The 18984-nt window shown below is 44.4% G+C and overlaps 1 protein-coding gene across 3 annotated transcripts in view; it reads left to right on the top strand.

Annotated features, from left to right (window-relative positions):
• The window catches only part of cilp2 (cartilage intermediate layer protein 2), a 46286-nt gene that overhangs the window by 14997 nt on the left and 12305 nt on the right, over positions 1–18984 (top strand). Inside the window, exons 5-8 of one of the 3 annotated variants that reach the window (XM_048559895.2) lie at positions 1730–1888; positions 7206–7520; positions 9240–9348; positions 10801–10949. In XM_048559895.2, the coding sequence (XP_048415852.1) occupies positions 1730–1888; positions 7206–7520; positions 9240–9348; positions 10801–10949 (732 nt within the window). The remainder of the gene's footprint in view (positions 1–1729; positions 1889–7205; positions 7521–9239; positions 9349–10800; positions 10950–18984) is intronic. The other 2 variants (XM_048559896.2, XM_048559898.2) reach the window with 2 other exon arrangements.

Here is an 18984-nt window from a genome sequence, read left to right as displayed (position 1 = left end):
TCTACAATTCAGTACAATTATTGCTGATCCAATTGTGGTGTTGACTGCACTTTCCTACCTATCCCCATAACTTTGTCAATCAAATATCTGCCTGACACATTCTTGATTATATCAGATGATCCAGCTTCCCATCCTCCAAAGATCTTCTCTGAGAAATAATGCCTCCTCATCTAAAGGATTTACTCTGTGCCTCCTATTCCTCAGTGTAGCATTGTCTGGGTTTTTTGCATGTTTTCTTAATTAATCCTTTTTACAATTTCTGAACCTCTCCCCTCACCTGACTCTCAGGTTAAACTCACCACCAATTGTCTGTTTCTTTTCTTTCTCTCTTGTCTGTCTTGTGTTTCTTTCTCTCTTTTTCTTTCTCTCCCCCCCCCCTTCCCCACTTTATCCATTATAATGGCACCCCCCCCCCCCACCTGTTAGATTTGGAGAAACTAGAATTGGAGCAAAAGAGACGGAGGGTAAAGCTGGGAGATATGCATGCTATGATAAGTGTGGAGCTGGATGAACACAGCAGGCCAAGCAGCATCTCAGGAGCACAAAAGCTGATGTTTTGGGCCTAGACCCTTCAGAGCTCTCAAGGGTCTAGGCCCAAAACGTCAGCTTTTGTGCTCCTGAGATGCTGCTTGGCCTGCTGTGTTCATCCAGCTCCACACTGTTATCTTGGATTCTACAGCATCTGCAGTTCCCATTATCACGGATGTGCATGCTATGACAGGTTTGGATAACAGACCGAGAAATGTTCTAGTCAGAGGCTGTTGAAATGTGGAAAGGACAGATTTAAGGCTTTGGGCATGAAGTGGAAGGGCATATGAGAGGATTTTATTCTGCAGTGAGTGGGAACAGCGTTGAGTATGTTTATAATGGTGATAGAAGCAATGACAATTGATCACTGCAATAGAGGAAGCGATGGCCTGATGGTATTATCATAGACTATTCATCCAGAAGCCCAGGAAGTGTTCTGGGGACCAGGATTCAAATCCTGCGATGGCCAATGGTGTAATTTGAATTAACTTAATGAATCCAGAGTTATGGGTGAATGGTAACTGTTGGGGGGGGGGGGGGGGGGGAGAAGAGAGAAGCGCACCTGGTTCAGTAATTCTCCTTTTGGTCAAACTGCCATCCTTACCTGGTCTGGCCAAATGTGACTCCAGACAAAAGAATTTGGTTGACTTAACTGTCCAATGAGCAATAAATGCTGGCCCCAACCAGTGACACCCTCATCCTGTGAATGAATAAAACAAACTACGTGGAGAGCACAGAGCAACAGGTTTTAAGCTGCACAGCTGCTAGAGGCTCTGCCTATAGCAGCATGGTGTCCCACTGTGGAAGCTGTGACGTCCATAGACCTCCATGCAGTGGCAGCACAATGGGATCAATTCGCATGCTGACCCTCTGTACAGCATAAATTTCATGGGCTGAGTGACCTCTTTTTATGCATGACTCTACTGCTCTTAAGACCATGCTCCTTCCCTCTACAAGTCTCCTTTAAAACTCACTGACCAAGCTTTTGGTCACTACGCAACTCAGTGTCAAATTTTAGTCTGATAATTGCTCCTGTGGTGTTCTTCTACATTCAAGGTGCCGTATGAATGCAGGTTGTTGTTTTAATGCTTTGATAACAGACACCTCCCTCTCGCCCTCCCTGATGTAAATTATTAGTCCTGTTTTGGAACAATAAATTGATTTCATTTCCTGCACCCCACCGCCCCATCTGATTTTGAAGAGGCCCATTGGACAGACTGGGGGCCGTGGACCGAGTGTTCTGTCTCGTGTGGAACAGGTCACATCCTCCGCCGTCGAAGCTGTGTCCGAACCCCAAAAAGGAAGACCTGCATTGGCCAGCCGATTGAAGTCCAGAAGTGCAGCCGCACTCCTTGTGCAGGTAAAGAAACGATCCACAAACAGGGCACTAGGTGGTGTTGTAGAGCAGGGGGACCTAGGGGTGCAGGTACATGATTCTTTTAAGTTTGTCATATGTAGGCAAGCTGGTTAAGAAGCCATTTAGCACGCTTGCCTTCATTGGTCAGTCCTTTGACAGTAGGAGTTGGGACATTACGTTGAGGTTGTCCAGGATGTTGGCGAGGCCACTTCTGGAATACTGTCCCCAGTTATAGGAAGGAGCTTATTAAGCTGGAGAGTTCAGAAGAGATTTACTAGGATGTTGCCAGGAATAGAGGGTTTGAGTTATAGGAGAGAAGCTGGATAGTCAGGGACCTTGTCTGCTGGAGTATAAGAAGTTGAGGAGTGACTGTAGAGGTTTATAAAATCATGAGGGGTATAGAAAGGGCTAATGGTTGGCATCTTTCCCTAGGATGGGGGATTTTGAGACCAGGGGACACCACTTTTTTTAAGGTGAGAGGAGAGGTTTTAAAGACATGAGGAGGGGCAATTGTTTTTAGAGGGTCGTTTGCATCTGCAATTAACTTCCTGAGGAAGTGGAGGATATAGGCCCAATTACAACATTTAAAAGACACGTCAATAAGTACATGACTTGGAAAGGTTCAGAGGGGTATGGGCCAGGAGCTGGTAGATGGGACTAGCTTAGTTTGGGATTATGTTCAGCATGGGCTGGTTGGCCTGAAGGGTCTATTTCTGTGCTGTATGACTCTGACTACATGGACAAGGTCAGTCCTGCAGTCTCTTTCAATCCTTCGGGATTCCCTGGTGCACTTGGAGTCCTGAAGTGTTCATTACTGGGAAGTATACATCCTGCTGTGATGTGGCAGTAAACTCTTGCTCAGCAAGATCAAAAAATTGAGTCACTTGATGGTACAGAATTGGAGTATTGCTGTAAAAAGACACATTTTGTTGAAGCTTTTCATTTTGCATGCATCAGGACAATTCACAAGTAAACAGAAAACATTGTCTTCTCAAACACTGGAAAATGTTGATTGGTTAAGAACGCAAATTGGCAGAGATATTGCCTGAGTACTTCAAGAATTTCACTGGCAACCAGTTTAAGATTCTGGATTAAGGATGGTAGTTTGATAGATTTGTACTAGGAGTTGAATACATTAGTACACAGGCCCCTATTTGTAGACTGTAAGAACATACACACAGTTCATCTATTTCAGCTCCACAAAACAGGTGACAACGATTCTCTGGTAATTTCTCAGGGCAATGTGCTGTGTCAACCTTGGTTTAAATTACAAAGCTTGGCAGTTAACTGTCTCTCATCTAACTGACACATTCTCTATAGCAACACCTCAAGCCACGGAGGCATTCCACAGGGCCTTGTGTCTATTAAAATGATCATCCGATGTGCAAGGGTCTGGGAGGAAACAATGCAAAGTTTAAAATGCTCATTTGATGAGTTGGTACAGACATGATGGGCTGAATGGCCTCCTTCTGTTTTTAACCTTGCTGTGACTGAGGTGAGGGGGAAGTACCAATCTGGGCCCAAAAATATTACATTTTCCAAAGGAACGTACCCCACCCCTGGATCATGCTGAAACTGCAGGGCATGCCAGGCGACATGGCTTTGCCACCTTTGGCCTGGCCAGATTTTGGCAAAACCAGCCTGAGATTAGAGAGATTTCATCTTCCCATTATGACCCATTGGTCGATGGGAGAATTTCAGCACTGGCTGAGCTCGTGCCCTCGCTCCTCCCTATGTTAGCAATCACTCTGGGCAGGGGGAAGAAATGAGGATGTCCCACAAATCCAGAAAGAGGCCATTCAGCCTATTGATTCTGCACAGACCCTCAAGAGCACCCAACTCACCCCTCCCCATTTTCCCTGGCTAAACTACACATGCCTGACACTAATGGACAATTTCCCACAGCCAATCCACTGAGCCTGCACATCTTTGGACTGTGGGAGGAAACCCACGCAGACACGGGGAGAATGTGCAAACTCCACAGTTGCCCGAGGCTGGAATCAAACCCAGGTCTCTGGCGCTGTGAGGCTGCAGTGCTAACCACTGAGCCACCATGCCACCTGGTTTGGTCTGAAGACCCTGAAGGGTGACCAGACCCAAAACGTTAACTGTTTTATTCCTTCACATATGCTGCTGCTCAGCTTTTCCAGCAACTTCTGTTTTTGTTGCTGATTTTACAGCATCCACAGTTCTTTCAGTCTTTGATTTTATGTTTTGTTGAGTTTTTCTTTGTCACCATCAGCAGTGGAAGTTTCTAGCAAGGTATATAAATACATAGCCCAACAACCCTTACACACCCACACTCACTCACATTTTTATTTTGAAACTTAAACAAGTGGGGAGGTTGCTTATCTGTCAGTGCTGGATACATTTGCAAATTGCTCAGTGTCAGGGGTGAACAGTGTTTGTTATGGGGATAAACTATCCTGTAATTAGTCTGCTCGTGACTCCTGGCTCTGAGGTGTAATTTTAATTTTAAGCAGAAGGAGAGACACTCTCTCTGATGGGAAGTACCAACTTCTTTGTTTCCTCAGGCAGCAATCCTCATTAAAAGGAGAGGATGGTTGCGCACACTTTTCAGTAAATTTCGTGCCAGTGAGGGCTCAGTTGGTAGCACTTTGTCTCTCCTCTTGGAGCTAGTTAGGTCATGGTAGGTCAAGCCCATTCAAACCTGAACATATATAATGTAAGCTGCTGCTCCCAGTGTCAATAGCAAAGGAATACTGCTGTCGTTCTTCTGACCTCTTGGAACATTAAATATCCCACAACCTCTTATTTTAAGGATGACTGGGATGGGGGCTGACCAACATTCAGTCTGTTCCAAGTTTATCCCTGTCTCTCTTTGTGTGTGTGTGTGTGTCTCTCTCTTCTTATCTCTACCGATCGGCATAGTACAAACAGTGCTGGGGAAACATCCCACCCCCACCAGATTTGGCAGCAGCTATGGGGGAACAACAACTGAAATGCTTCTGTCCTCACAGATGTGACCAAACCTGCAGAGTTTCTCCAGCACTATGCTGTGATTTCATATCCCAACACCTGTAGCTTAATTTTAATTTTGGTAAATATTGAGTTGGAATAGTGTGGTTGAGGGCGTGTGGGCTAGGTGATCACCTCATGTCTACTCTGAGACTTGGCATGTGCAAAATGATACAGGTCACACCCACTGGGTCCGTCAAGCCATTTTACCACCAACGAAGCAGTTTTTAGGTGTACTTGCTGCTGAAATTAACAAATTAAATACGGATCAGGATCTTGACTATACTGCTCCTTTTTGTTTCTCAATTAAATTCCTCTTTGCACATTAGTACTGGACTCTGTCTGCAGTTTGTGAATCTTCAATGTTTGTGTTTTGAATTGATGTGTGTTCTGCCACCTCAGTATGACAGGAACTCTATGCTATTTAGAGCTGGACATCAATGCCCACCTTTTATATTTTCAGTTCTTTCAGAGGATATGAGCATCAGTGGCAAGGCAGCGTTTATCACCTATTCCTAATTTCTCATTGTTGGGGCCAGGCCAGGCAGTGATGGGCAGATTGCCTTCATTTCATGTACCAGATTGGTTTTATTTTTAGATCAACTGTAGTTGCCTTTAGATGGCTTGAATCCCAACATGGCAAAAAAGCCAAATGTCCCAGTGCATTAGCCTGGAGTTCTGGATTACTGGCCCAGCATCATTACCACTGCCACCAACTCCATAGCATGTACCACAGATGGTTATGCATGTGAGGAATGTTTACTTTTCACTGCTTTGGCCACTGTCACACTTAATGAATGGTAGACAGTAAGCGAACAGGGCTGAGAGCATGGGACCTGGACAGCAGCTGTTAGAAGTGGGGATGTGTGAATACTGCATTCCCTGGATATTAACTGATCTAAAAACATTTGAAAGTAAATCCTTTTGTTTGCTCCTGTTCTGTGACACAAGCTGACACCTATAGTATCGCAGGCAGCGTGAGCAGTGACTGTGTTTCTTACATCACAGTAACAGCAAACGCAGTCATTTAAGTAGTGTTACTGGGCAAGATGCTATTGGATGCATTATTCTGAGAAATAGCAGAACTATATCATTTAGAGTTGGGATTGTGAGGATGGGAATGATTACCAGATTGATTGCTGGGTTGACAGATCTGGCATAGGAAGAGAGATTGGATCAGTTAGGAGTACAGTCGGAGCTCAGATGAATAAGGGGGATCTCATAGAAACCTATAAAGTTCTAACAACAGGACTTGACAAGGCCAACATGGGATGGATGTACTTGATGCTGGAGGAGTCCAGAACTGGCGCAGGGGTCACTGTCTAAGGATCTGGGGTTGACCATTTAATTCTGAGATGGGGAGAATGCCATCATGAGAGAATGGGAAGCCTGTGGAATTCTCCGCTGTCGAGTGGGGTTGCTGCAGAACACTGCGTTTTCAAGAAGGAGCTGGATATGTTTATAGAGTCGTAGGGTTATACGGCATTGAAACAGAATCTTTGGTCCGTCTCAACCATGCCAACCAGATATCCTATATCCTAAACTGCTTTAATCCCACTTGCCAGCATTTGGCCCTTCCGCCCTTCCCCTTCGAAATGTTGTAATTGTTCCAGCCTTAACTACCTCCTCTGGCAGCTCATTCCATATACACACACCACCCTCTGCATGAAAAAGCTGCCCCTCGGATCCCTTTTAAATCTTTCCCCTTACCTTAAACCTGTGCCCTCTAGTTTTGGACTCCACCCACCCTAGGGGGGAAAAAAGACCTTGGCTATTCACCCTATCTGTGCCCCTCGTGATTTTATAAACCTCTATAAGGTCACTCCTCAGCCTCCAAAGCTCCAGGGAAAATCGCCCCAGACTGTCCCTACAGCCCAAACCCTCCAACCCTGGCAACATCCTTGTATATCTTTACTGAACTCTTTCAAGTTTCACAACATGCTTTCTACAGCAGGGAGGCCAGAATTGAATGCAGTATTCCAAAAGTGGCCTCACCAATGTCCCGTAAAGCCGCAACATGACCTCCCAACTCCTGTACTCGTTGCACTTACCAATAAAGGCAAGTATACCAAACACCACTTTCATCACCCTGTTTACCTGGGACTCCACTTTTGAGAAACGATGCACTGCACCGAAAGGCCTCTTTATTAGGCAAAGTTCTTAGGCCTAATGGGATCAAAGGGGAGAAAGCAGGAACAGGAGACTGAGTTGGATGATCAGCTGTGATCGTATTGAAAGGTGGAGCAGACTCAGGGCTGAATGGCCGACTCCTGTTCCCACCTTCTGTGTTTCTGCAAGAACCAGCAATATTAATAAAACCGATGGGTGTGTTATGTTACAGTCTGTCAGCACGTGTGTGCAGTGGGACACGTCAATGAAGAATGTAATGGCTGTGTCTGTGACCAACACCTTTTACTGGGCACAGTGCACTCAACAAATGGAGTCCCCATTAGCCGGAGTAGGATAGCGATGGAGGATCAGCCACATGTGACAGTCACGGTCAGTGATGAAAGTGGCTCTTTCAAGATCCCTGGCATTTGTGCCGACAGTAAGACCCGTCTCCTGATCGAAAGTGCAAGGTTTGCCCCGTCTGTGTTTCAAGCAGCTCAGAACGGCACAGAGTCATCAGTGGTGAAGGCGGTTCTGGAGAGAGCTGGTTAGTAACTATCTCAAACGTTTCATTTCTCGTTTTTGCTAACTCTGTTCACCAATCTTCAAAGAGAAAGGCAAAGCAGCAAGCCATGAGAAAGTGGCAAAGCTGACTCCAGGCCCTTGAGATTACTCTACTGTTCAATCCCATTATATTACATTATTTCAAATATACTTGGCTATCTCCCCTCACACTCTTGCTACCCCTGCACCCACTCAATTTACAATTTCAGTTGACTCCCAGTAGCTTTATTCAAATTTCCAGATTCCAGCAACGCTCTTTTTATTCCATTCACAGGTTGTAGGTGTCACTGGCTAGGCCAGCAATTTGTTGCCTATTCCTACCTGCCCAGGGGGAGTCACCTCTAGGTCAGACCAGATACAGATGGCAGGTTGTCTTCCCTAAAGGATGTTAGTGAACCAGATGGGTTTTAAGACAATCAACAATGGTTACGTGGTCAACATTAAACCACATTTGTAGTAATTTCAAATTTCACCACCAGCCTTGGCAAGATTTGAACCTACAACCCAGCTCCAGAGGCTCTGTACCACTGCCTTCCTTTATTCACAACTTTCTTTCTCAATTTCTTTCTTTTTAAGTTGATCTCTGAAGGTACATCTTTGTGCTTTTAGCCACCTGACCTACAAGTTCCTTTTGGGGCTTGTTGTCAAATTCTGGTTTGTAACACTCCTACAGGTTACCATCCGACATTCTATTCTTCTAAAATGGTATATAAACACAAGCTGTGTTGTTGTTATCCAGTTATCAAGCAAGAAAACCCACATTCAGTTTGGAGTTCTAGCAATCCTAAGGCCAATTCTGTGGTGCACATCACACCATTAGTCATAAGAAATGGGTGCAGAAGTAGACCATTCAGCCCATTGAGTTTGCTCCACCATTCAATGAGATCATGGCTGCTCTGAGAATCCTCAACTCCACTTTCCTGCCTTTTCCCCATAACCCTTGATTCCCCGAACTGATTTAAAAACCTGTCTATTGCAGCCTTGAATATACTTCACCACCCAACTTCATTGGGCAGTATTAATGGCCGTGACAGGGTTTGCTGGTTGACTGGAGATCCAGCATGCAGCCCAAGCCACCTCTTTTTGGGGAAGACCCAAAGGCTTAAATATGACTTATGCTTCTTAAAGGACAGTGGCAGACACTCTCTGGGTACATGGGCTCTGGGAGCAAAAGTACTGTTCTGTGAGCTGCTGACCAATCGGAGGCTGGGCAACTCTTTGCTGGTCAGCAGCCTCGTTGGGAGCCAGTGGCTGCCACCGGTAGTGCACCCAACTGACTCTCAGGATCTCACCATGGGGTAGGTGAGTGATGAGGGAGACTGGGACAGTGGGTTGCAAACTCCTCCCCATTTCACAAAGCTGGGTCCTTCAATCAGGTGCTGAATTCTTTTAAACTGAGAAAGCCTATAATTAACCCTGACGAGTTTGCCTGCAGTTTCTCTTGCCTGGCACTGAGAATGCCCACTGGTGGCATGGTGACACTCTTATTGAGCAGTCTGTTGGGTACAGGGCAGGATGGTCATCTGAGAGTTTTCCCACCAGGCACTTAATCTGGGTGCAGTGGACATGATGGCTGGGTCGTCTTTTTGACTAAAAGTCCAACCTGCAGAGGGCATAAAATTCTGGACAGTATTTTTTTCTGTACTTATCAACATTCTGATCTTAGCTGCCCTTCCTTCCTTCTTTCTCCTCTCTTCGACAGAAAAGCCCTACATTGTGAAACACCCTGAGACAAAAGTACGATTTGAAGGTCAGCGAGTGTCCTTTTGCTGCAAGGCCACTGGATCTCCACCTCCACTTCAATATTTGTGGTGAGGCACTTTCTTAAGATTTCTTTCTCTTTTCGGCTGCCCCAAAAACTGACGCACTTCCTTCCGCAGCTGCAAGACTTGGACAGAGATTGAGTTGAGTTCCGGTTTCCTGAAGCTTGAAACTACGCAGGATTAAGTCGGTTTGTTCAGTATCCCTTCCGCCACCTTAAACATCTGTGTCTTGCCCATCAATACGTGGTAGAGGCAGTACCACAAACAGGATGCACTGCAGCAATTTGTCAAGGCTCATTTGACAGCACCTTCCAAACCCATGAAGACCACTATAAGAACAAGGCTAAAAGGTGCAAGGACACACCAGTACTCACAGGTTCCTGTACAATTGCAATGGCTCAGTCCAGTAGCTCAACACCATATTCTCAAAAGTCAATTAGTGATAATATTAGAAAACATGTGAGATTCTGAGTTGCATGTGTAAAAATGTTTTCTCTTGTTGGAGAGCTGAGGCTCACTGTTTAAAAATCCAGGATCACCCACTTGAGTCAGAGATAAAGCAATATTTTTCGGTAAGACTTTAGAACTCTCTTCCTGAAAGGGCAGTAGAAGCAAAGACATAGAATCTCTACAGTACAGATAGAGGCCATTTGGCCTAATTGAGTCTGCACCAACCCTCCAGAGAGCATTCCACCCTGATCCACCTCTCCTGCACTATACGGGCAATTCCTAACCTAACCTACACATCTTTGGACTTTGGAAACCAAAGCACTCAGGGCAAAACCCATACAGACACAGGGAGAATGTGCAAACTCCACACAGACAGTTGCCCAAGTTTGGAATTAAACCCAGGTCCCTGGTGCTGTGAGGCAGCAGTGCTAACCACTAAGCACCATACCAGCCAGTCGTTGACTAATTGCAAGGTAAAGGTGGAGAGATTCTTGACAAGCGAAAGCAGGGGGGAGGTAAAAGGTTATCATAGGTCAGTGGGAACATGAATGCAAGGTTACAGTCAAATTGGCCTTGATTTTACGGAATGGCAGAGTTAACTCAAGGGGCCGAATGGCCTCTGCAAGTTTATGAGCATTGAATATTGTCCTATATGAAGATTGTCAATCCTGCAGGATTGCAATACTCAGGGATCAAAATGATAGCTGCATTTATTCTAAAAGATTTAAGGTTTTGAAGTTTTCTTTGAATACTTTTTGTTGATGATCCAATCAGAGAAGGAAGAATCTGTTTGCTTTCTGGCTGTGGGGAAGATGAAGCTCTGCAAGGATGGGCATGTGGGGTGAGCAATGGCAGGAGTGTATGAGGGTGAGGCAGGAGGAATCCACTGGATTATCCTCCTTACTGTATCGACACAAACTCCACAGCTCTTATCCAATTGGGTGGGTTTCTCTGCGTCATGTCACTGACAGTCTGATCATTGTTGCAATTCTAACATCACCAACTTTTCTTTCTACCAATGTCTGCCCTCGCTTGTTGACTTTTTCCCAGGTACCATAATGGAACACTGCTGGACACAAAAAATGAAGAAACTTTATTGTTGAAGGAGTTGAAGAACTGGCAGGGAGGGGAATACCAGTGCAAAGTTTCCAATGGCATCAGCTCCATCAAATCAGTTCCAGCAACTCTCTCAGTTACAGGTGGGTGACTATACATGGAATATTCAGTTCCAACTCTCTCACACTCACTTCTCGCTGTCTTTCTCTTTCTCACTTGTTCACTCGCTTGCTGTCACTCTGTGCTGAGGCACTCAGTCCTGTCTCTCTGTCTCCCTCTCTCTCTGCCTCTCACACACTCACACTCACTACTGTGTGTCTCTCTCTCAAATATATACACACGGATACATATACACACACACAGACTTGTTCACAGAATCAACAGTCATTACAGAATTCATCTTGTCTTCTCTCTCCCAGTCACAAATATGTTGACTCCTGCTGCTCTCAGCCAACGACAGCCTTGCAGTTTCTTCTGTGAGTGGCCATTTGTCCCATCTGGTACATGTCACTGTTCTATTCCACAATGATAGGATATCTCCTTGTGGTGGTCTGATCTTGTGATAAATAGGCATGTGAGATCAGTCCATGGGGAGCCGATTGTGAGTGCAGAGTTCGCAGGTTCTGAAGGCACTGAGACTGTTTCAGTGATCATGGGCAGAATTTGTGAACCATTGAAACCAGACTGTCAAGAAAGAATTGAGTGAAGACTGGCTGAAAGGGGCTGGTTAGGAAATGAGCCCACCTGTAAGGTCCCAAAGGAGCAGCTGCTGCATGAGGGAGTGGTGTGAGGGAGTGCATTGCTGAAGTGGACTCTGGTTGCGATGAGAGAGAGAGACAAAGAAGGGTGAGTCAAGGGAAATCAACAGATGTTTTTCTGAGCCTGAAGGTTCAACACCTGGCTTTCCATGACCCTCTATGATATCCTCCAAATGCATAAAGGGGTATTCCCTCCTGTCAGGTTCCTGAATCATGTAGGCTTGATATAACTCGATATTTGACAGCGGGAGAATCTCGCTCTGAGGCTGTTATGAATAATCACAAGCTCAGCCATTGAGCTTCAGTGCATCAGGGTTCTATTTGTCTTCAGTGAACATGAACGTTTTTTGTTTCCTTCACTCTCTGAAGCTAAAATGCCACCAGGCAGGAACTACTTGAAGTGGGACTGATTTTAACTCCTCCCTCAAACTTTCTGTGTTGCGTAGGTGGGTAAGCGAAGAATTAGAATTAAAACTGATCATCAGAATGTCAACACACCTCTGCATTTACAGCAGATATCACTGAATAGCACTGAGGAGCAGACATCCAGCTGCACTGTCAGAGACCAACACAGACCGAGGGCTTGTTCATTTCCGTAGCTTTAGTTCAACACTTGGCCCCAGTGTTGCTGCAACTAGCATCTAAAGATTGAAGCATTAAATTGGGTAAATTAATGAGCAGCACTAAACACATTCATCACATATTTGACCTCACATTCTATTACCGAAAGGATTTTTCTTCACTGTTCAGACAGATGCACAATTAATTTATAAATCACTGCATAGATTAGCTCAGACACAGTCTTACTGCATTCATGTTTTGTTAATGCAACTTCTGAAAAATGAAATTACCTGGAATTATGCCACAGTCTGTAATTTACAAAGCTTAAGGCGCTGAAGTGAAACAGAATAATCAAGGCCTGTCATGCCTTGTGACCATTATTCAACTGTGCATTTATATTGCATCCTTTACATCGTAAGATCTCCCAAGACATTTCACCAGAACACTAACAGACATCGGATGAGTTTAAGACAAGTGACTAAAGAGCTTAGTCAAAGAGCTGAGAAGCATCCTAAACGAGGAGAGGGGTCTTGTGGTCCCATGGATAAAATCCTGTCTCTGAGCTAGAACCTTTGGGGCTTATCAACCTGTAAATTAAATGATCATTTCATCATGCAGGACTTTAGAATCACTGAACTCTTTCATCTCGCACTCATCAGGAAATTTGCAAGAATACCAACTCAAGGGGAAGATAAAATACAGTGTCTGGTTCAACTCAACAATACAGACAGTAGCCATTTCTTGTTCATTTCTCAGTGTAACAGGCTGACCAGTCAAGTCAACCTGACTGTCAGTTATCAGCATAGCAATGGCTCCATTTATTAGAGTGGTCATAACAAGTAATTAATATTATCCTCTTGTGCAGCATAAATGTTGGTTTTCCTCTTGAATTGGAATTTTTGCAAATTGTCCTGATGAGTGAGAGATTAAAAGCTTCAAGAAAATGGGCCTTTTCTTTGTGATAACTGGTAAATCTGTCTGACAGGAGTCTGCTGGTGCACCATGCTGGATGTGCAACAGCGTCACTCAGAGCCTCTGGCAACAAGCTGGTGACCTTCATTCCAGATTCCCAGTCCTTATTGACCCTACAACTCATCTCTCACTAGCTTCTAAGTCGACAAGAGAGGTACAGAGGTTTAGGGAATAAGTTTCAAATCTCAGGGTGTTGACAGCTAAAGACTTGACTGACAATAATGGAGTGATTAAAATTGATAATAGAAGCACGGAAAATAGATGCAGGAGTAGGCCATTCAGCCCTTTGAGCCTGTATCACCATTCAATATGATCGTGGCTGATCATGCAATCTCAGTATCCCATTTCCACCCTCTCCCCATACCTCTTGATCCCTTTAGCCACAAGGGCCACATCCTTATATATCTAACAAACTGGCACTGGCCCCAGTAGCTTCCTGTGGGAGAGAATTCCACAGGTTCACAACTCTGACTGAACAAATTCTTCCTCATCCCAGTTCTGAATGGCTCGCCCTTTATTCTTGGACTGTGGTCTCTGGTACTGGACTTTCCCAACATTGGGAACATTCTTCTTGCATTTAACCTGTCCAGTCCGATCAGGATTTTATTTGTATCTATGAGATTCCCCTGCCATTCTCCTAAATTCCAGCGAGTACCAGCCCAATTCCAGTGGAATCCAGTAACAGTTGTAGGTGGAGGAGCAGAGAGACCTTGGAAGGTTGTATGGTTGGTGAAAGTCGGGGACAATTCAGGAGGTGAAACATCTGGTTTGATGAGTAGAACATTTCAATATTACCCTTATTCTTCTCACATCTCAGTCGAAGGAAAGGATTCCAATCAGCCAGGATTCGATTGAACGGTGGAGCAGGGTCAAGGGGCCGAATAGCCTTTTCTTGCTCCTGTTTCTTACCGTCTTTTGGACTTCTTTTTGCAGCTCAACCCCTTTACCAATTGGCCATTTCTCAGGTAAGAAGATAAGGAAAGTTAGAAAGCTAATGAAATGAGAGTGTGATAGTTAACTGACTGAAAAAGCAATTCATTGGTGGCATGGTATAAATCCGAGGAATTTTACAACGCTACCGGGCCAAATTTGAGACCCTAACCCTTGCTGTTGTATTCAATTACAGCCTGTTGCAATTGCACCTCAACCACGGGGAACCACAACTGAAGCGTTTCACTTGTAGGCTGTTTGTGCCTGGCAGACAGCAGCATTGCTGTCCCAGCAGGTGCAAAATATTAATGAAGTGAAGAACTCTGAACAATTACCAACCAGTTGTAGCTGAAATGTGGTTCCATGATGGACCAATTATGATATATTCCAGCGATTTATTGGGAATGCTCTGGCACAGGGAGATACATTCCTGGACTTATGGAACTCACACATGTGGAATCATTTGCCTCATTTTCTTTAATTGCCTCATGCCACACGCTTGGACTAGTTCTGGATTTCCAGGTTTCAGCATTTTATTCTGTGTCCCAACACCCAACTCCATCACCTCTTGCCTCCCACTAGGGTATAGTTTGCTCCTGCTCCCCCTACAGTTGATGTGGATGGACTGGGTCACTAATGACAATGCTTCTATGAGATCTTGCTGTGTAAAGATGGGCTGGCATCTGCTTCACTGAGACAATGGTATGGTGGTGGTGTCATTATATTTATAATCTAGAGCCTCTGGGCACATGGTTTTCAATCCCACCAAAGCAGTGATAACTTTTGAGTATAATTAAAATGATAGTCTAATGGTAGCTCCTGTTGACTGTCATTAAAACCCATCTGGTTCACTAAAGTCCTTTAGGGAAGGAAACTGCAATCCCTTCCCAGCCCATTCTACATATGACTCATAGTAATATGGGTTGGCTCTTAATTGCCCTCTGGGCAATAAATGCTGGTCTAGCCAGCAATAACCACATGAATATATTGGTTTTTTTTGTAAGTACAGCTCTGGATACATTGCAGGAAAGAATATAATTACAATCATTAATTAAAGGGCAGCACGGTGGCTCAGTGGCTCAGTGGTTAGCACTGCAGCCTCACAGCACCAGGGACCCAGGTTCGAATCCAGCCTCGGGCGACTGTCTGTGTGGAGTTTGCACATTCTCCCTGTGTCTGCGTGGGTTTCCTCCGGGTGCTCCGGTTTCCTCCCACAGTCCAAAGATGTGTAGGCTAGGTGGATTGACCATGCCAAATTGTCCATAGTGTTCAGGGTGTGTGGGTTATAGGGGGATGGGTCTGGGTGGGATGCTTCAAGGGGCGGTGTGGACTTGTTGGGCCGAAGGGCCTGTTTCCACACTGTAGGGAATCTAATCTAATCTAATCAGAGTCAAAGAGCTGTACAGCATGGAAACAGACCTTTCAGTCCAACTCATCCATGCCAACCAGATATTCGAGAGTCTCTAAAGCACCCTGATATTTATCTATCATCTCTTTGCTGCCGTGGGATATTGCTGTGTGCAAAGCAGCTGTGAGTTGTCCACGTGTAAACACTAACTGCGCTTCAAAAAAATTCACCGTATTTTAAGAGATCTGATTCTGAATGGAATTATATGTCATCCCTGCCTGATGCATTTTGTGGCACATTTTTAAATTTAGATATCCATTACCCTGATGGTACATCTCAAATTCAGCCTCAAATTAAACCACCCTTAATTGGCTCAGACGTTGCTGCAAGTGGGAGGGTTTTAGGTTCCTCAATCACTGGGACTGTTTTTGGGGAAGGTGGGACCTGAACCGCACCGAGACTAACAAACTTGCAGGTAGTTTTGCTAGTGCTGTTGGGAGGACTTTAAACTAGTTTGGCAGGAGGAGGGGGAGACAGAATATTGATGAAACAAACACATCATGTGTCAGCAAAGGAAGTAAATCATAGCTGAAGTGAATTCAGCTACATTGAGTGTCAAGAGTGAGGTCAGGCTGGATGACCTTTAGTGCTTGGAGTGCAATAGATAAGACTGAGTTAATGACATGGATTGACACATGGAAGTGTAATACTGTTGTCATCACAGAGACATGATTGAGGGAAGGACTGGACTGGCAACTCAACATTCCGGGGTGTAGGATCTTTAGGTGAGACAGGAGGGTATGAAAACAATGGTAGTGTAGTATTATTAATGAAGGAGTCAATTACTGCAATAAGGAGAGATGATACCTTGGAAGGGTCCACAAACGGAGGTTTGTACGTGGAACTTAGGAACATTAAGAGGCCAGGTACTTTATTGGAAGTGTATTATAGGCCCCTAAAGAGTCAGTGGGAAATAGAGGAACAAATATGTAAACAGCTTACAGAGGTGCTTAAGAGTAATAATTGGGTAACTGTACTCAGGGATTTCAACTTTCCCAATGTAAACTGGGATAATCATAGTATTAAGGGTTCAGAGAGGCGGATTTCTTGAAATGTATCCAGGGGAGTTTTTTTTTGTATCAATACATAGGCGGCCCGACATGGGATGGTGCAGTGCTGGATCTGGTTCTGGGGAAAGAAGCCAGACAAATGTTTGATGTGGCACTGGGGAAACGTTTAGGCAATTGTGACCATAACACGGTATGGTTCAAGTTTATTCTGGGCAAGGAAAAAGATAGCCTGGAAAATGGTTGCTTTCAATTGGGGAGAAGGCTGATTTTATTAAAATAAAGCAGGATCTGGCCATAGTACACCAGGAACAAGCTCTTTGTGGTTAAGTCTATAGTGGAGCATTAGGGCATTTAGAAAGGAGCTGGGGAGGCTACAGGTCCAACATATACCCTTCAGAGGGAAATGTAGGGGCAATAAATTCAGAGAATCCTGGATGTCTAAGGCAAATCGGGACAGGATAAAGATGAGTAAGGCTCTTAGCAAGTCTGAAGGGAGCAATTCCCAGAGGAATTGCAGGAGGGAACTTAAGAAAGCAACTAGAAGAGCAAAAAGAGGGCATGAAAAAGGACTTGCAAACAGGATTAGGAAGAACTCAGAGGTTTTATAAATACATTAAAGGGAAGGGGTTAACCAGGTCAAGAGTAGGCCCCATTACGGATCAAGTGGGCAACACCTGTGTGTGAACCTGCAGGATATTGGAAAGCTGTTGAATGAATATTTCTCTTCGGTCTTCACTCTGGAAAAGGAGAACACAGGTATAGTATTCAGGAAAAGAGACTGTGAGGAACTTGCACAGTTTGACATAGAGCCTCCAAAACTATGCCATTTCCTATCAGGCTTAAAAACAGACAAAGCCCCTGAACTGGATCAACTGCATCCCAGGCTGCTGAGGGAGAAGAGACAGGAAATTGCAGAGGCTCTGACAAAATTTTTTAATACCTCTCTGGCCACAGGGGAAGTGCCAGAGAACTGGAGGATGGCTAATGTGGTTCGACTTTTTAAGAAGATGGTACAGATGAACCAGGAAATTATAGACCCGTGAGTCTCATGTCAGCGGTAGGAAAGCTGTTGGACAAAATTCTGAAGGGCGAATTAATATCCACTTGGAAAGGCATTGTTAGTTAGGGATAGTCAACATGGCTTTGTCAGAGGGAAGTCATGCCTAACAAATTAACAGCCCCAATCAGGGAGCCCTGGCTGACAGATATAAACAGGAGTGTCAGGGATTTTGTTCGCTGTTCAAGCTGGCTCTGAGTTAGCTGGGTCTCTGTCATGTACCATACACGTATAAATAAAGGGTAACTAGGTGTGGGATACCGGTCTTTGTGGAGATATTTCAATAATGAACTCTGATAGTGATGGAACACAATTGAGTGGTAAATATTTTTCTTTATTCATTCATGGGATAAGAACATCACTGACTAGGCCAATAAGTATTGCCCATCTCCAAGTGCCCAGAGGGCAGTTAAGAGTCAACCACGTTGCTGTGGGTCTGAAGTCACACGAAGGCCAGACCAGTAAGGATGGCAGTTTCCTTTCCTAAAGGACATTAGTGAACCAGATGGGTTTTTCCGACAATTGGCAATGATTCATCGTCACCTTTAGACTCTTACTTCCAGATTTTTTTAAAACTGAATTCAAATTCGACCGTCTGCTGTGGCAGGATTCAAACCCAGGTCACTAGAACATTATTGATGTCTCAAGATTAACAGTCACTGATAATTCCATTAGACCATTTCAGAGGGCACTTTTAGAACATAGAACAGTGCAGCACAGTACAGGCCCTTTGGCCCACGATGCTGTGTCGGACTTTTACACTAATCCTAAGGTTTATCTAACCTCCACCCTGACCTTATACTATCATCCATATGCCTGTCTCATAGCTGGCAGTTCTGCTCCTATGTTTAATCTTTGAGTTCAAAACATTCAGACAATCAACTCGTGAAAACAATGCTATTGCATGAAATAGAATAGAACAGAAAATGCTGACTGCTCAGCAGGTCAGGAAGCATCTGTGAACGAGGAAAGCAGAGCTGGAAGTTTTTCATCTGAATTGTCCTGACCAGAAACCTTAATTATATCACTCCACAGATGCTGCCTGATCTTGCTGCATTTTCTCTTTTTATTGCGGTTTTCTAGCACTTGAAATATTTTGCTTTTGGGAATGATTTAACTCTGAGGCTAATAAACACCACAAGCAATGTTGTTGTTATCTGAAGGTAGACTCTTGGAAGTGGTTGCCCTGGAATTAGCCACATTACTGCGCTCTGGCTCATCGCATTAAAGAGCCACAGATAATGTGGTTATGTCTCACGACTTCAGTTTAAGATGGAAAAGTTTCAAAGGCAGTTTCAGAGTCTTTCACATTAGCGTCTGCATAAAGTTTCCCTGTAAAACTGCCAGCAAGCTTTATGCAAGCAAAAAGCCATTCAAAAATAAAAGATAAAAAGGCAACTAGGTTTCAGGGTGTTGACAGATATGTAGCATCCTGCCAAAACTGAACAAAATGTCCCTTGTAACAGAACAGTCTGAAAAATT

The sequence above is a fragment of the Stegostoma tigrinum genome, chromosome 30 (assembly GCF_030684315.1).
Source record: "Stegostoma tigrinum isolate sSteTig4 chromosome 30, sSteTig4.hap1, whole genome shotgun sequence".
Classification (NCBI taxonomy): domain Eukaryota; kingdom Metazoa; phylum Chordata; class Chondrichthyes; order Orectolobiformes; family Stegostomatidae; genus Stegostoma; species Stegostoma tigrinum.
Note: the sequence above shows the minus strand (reverse complement) of the source record. Positions and strands in the feature narration are given on the sequence as shown.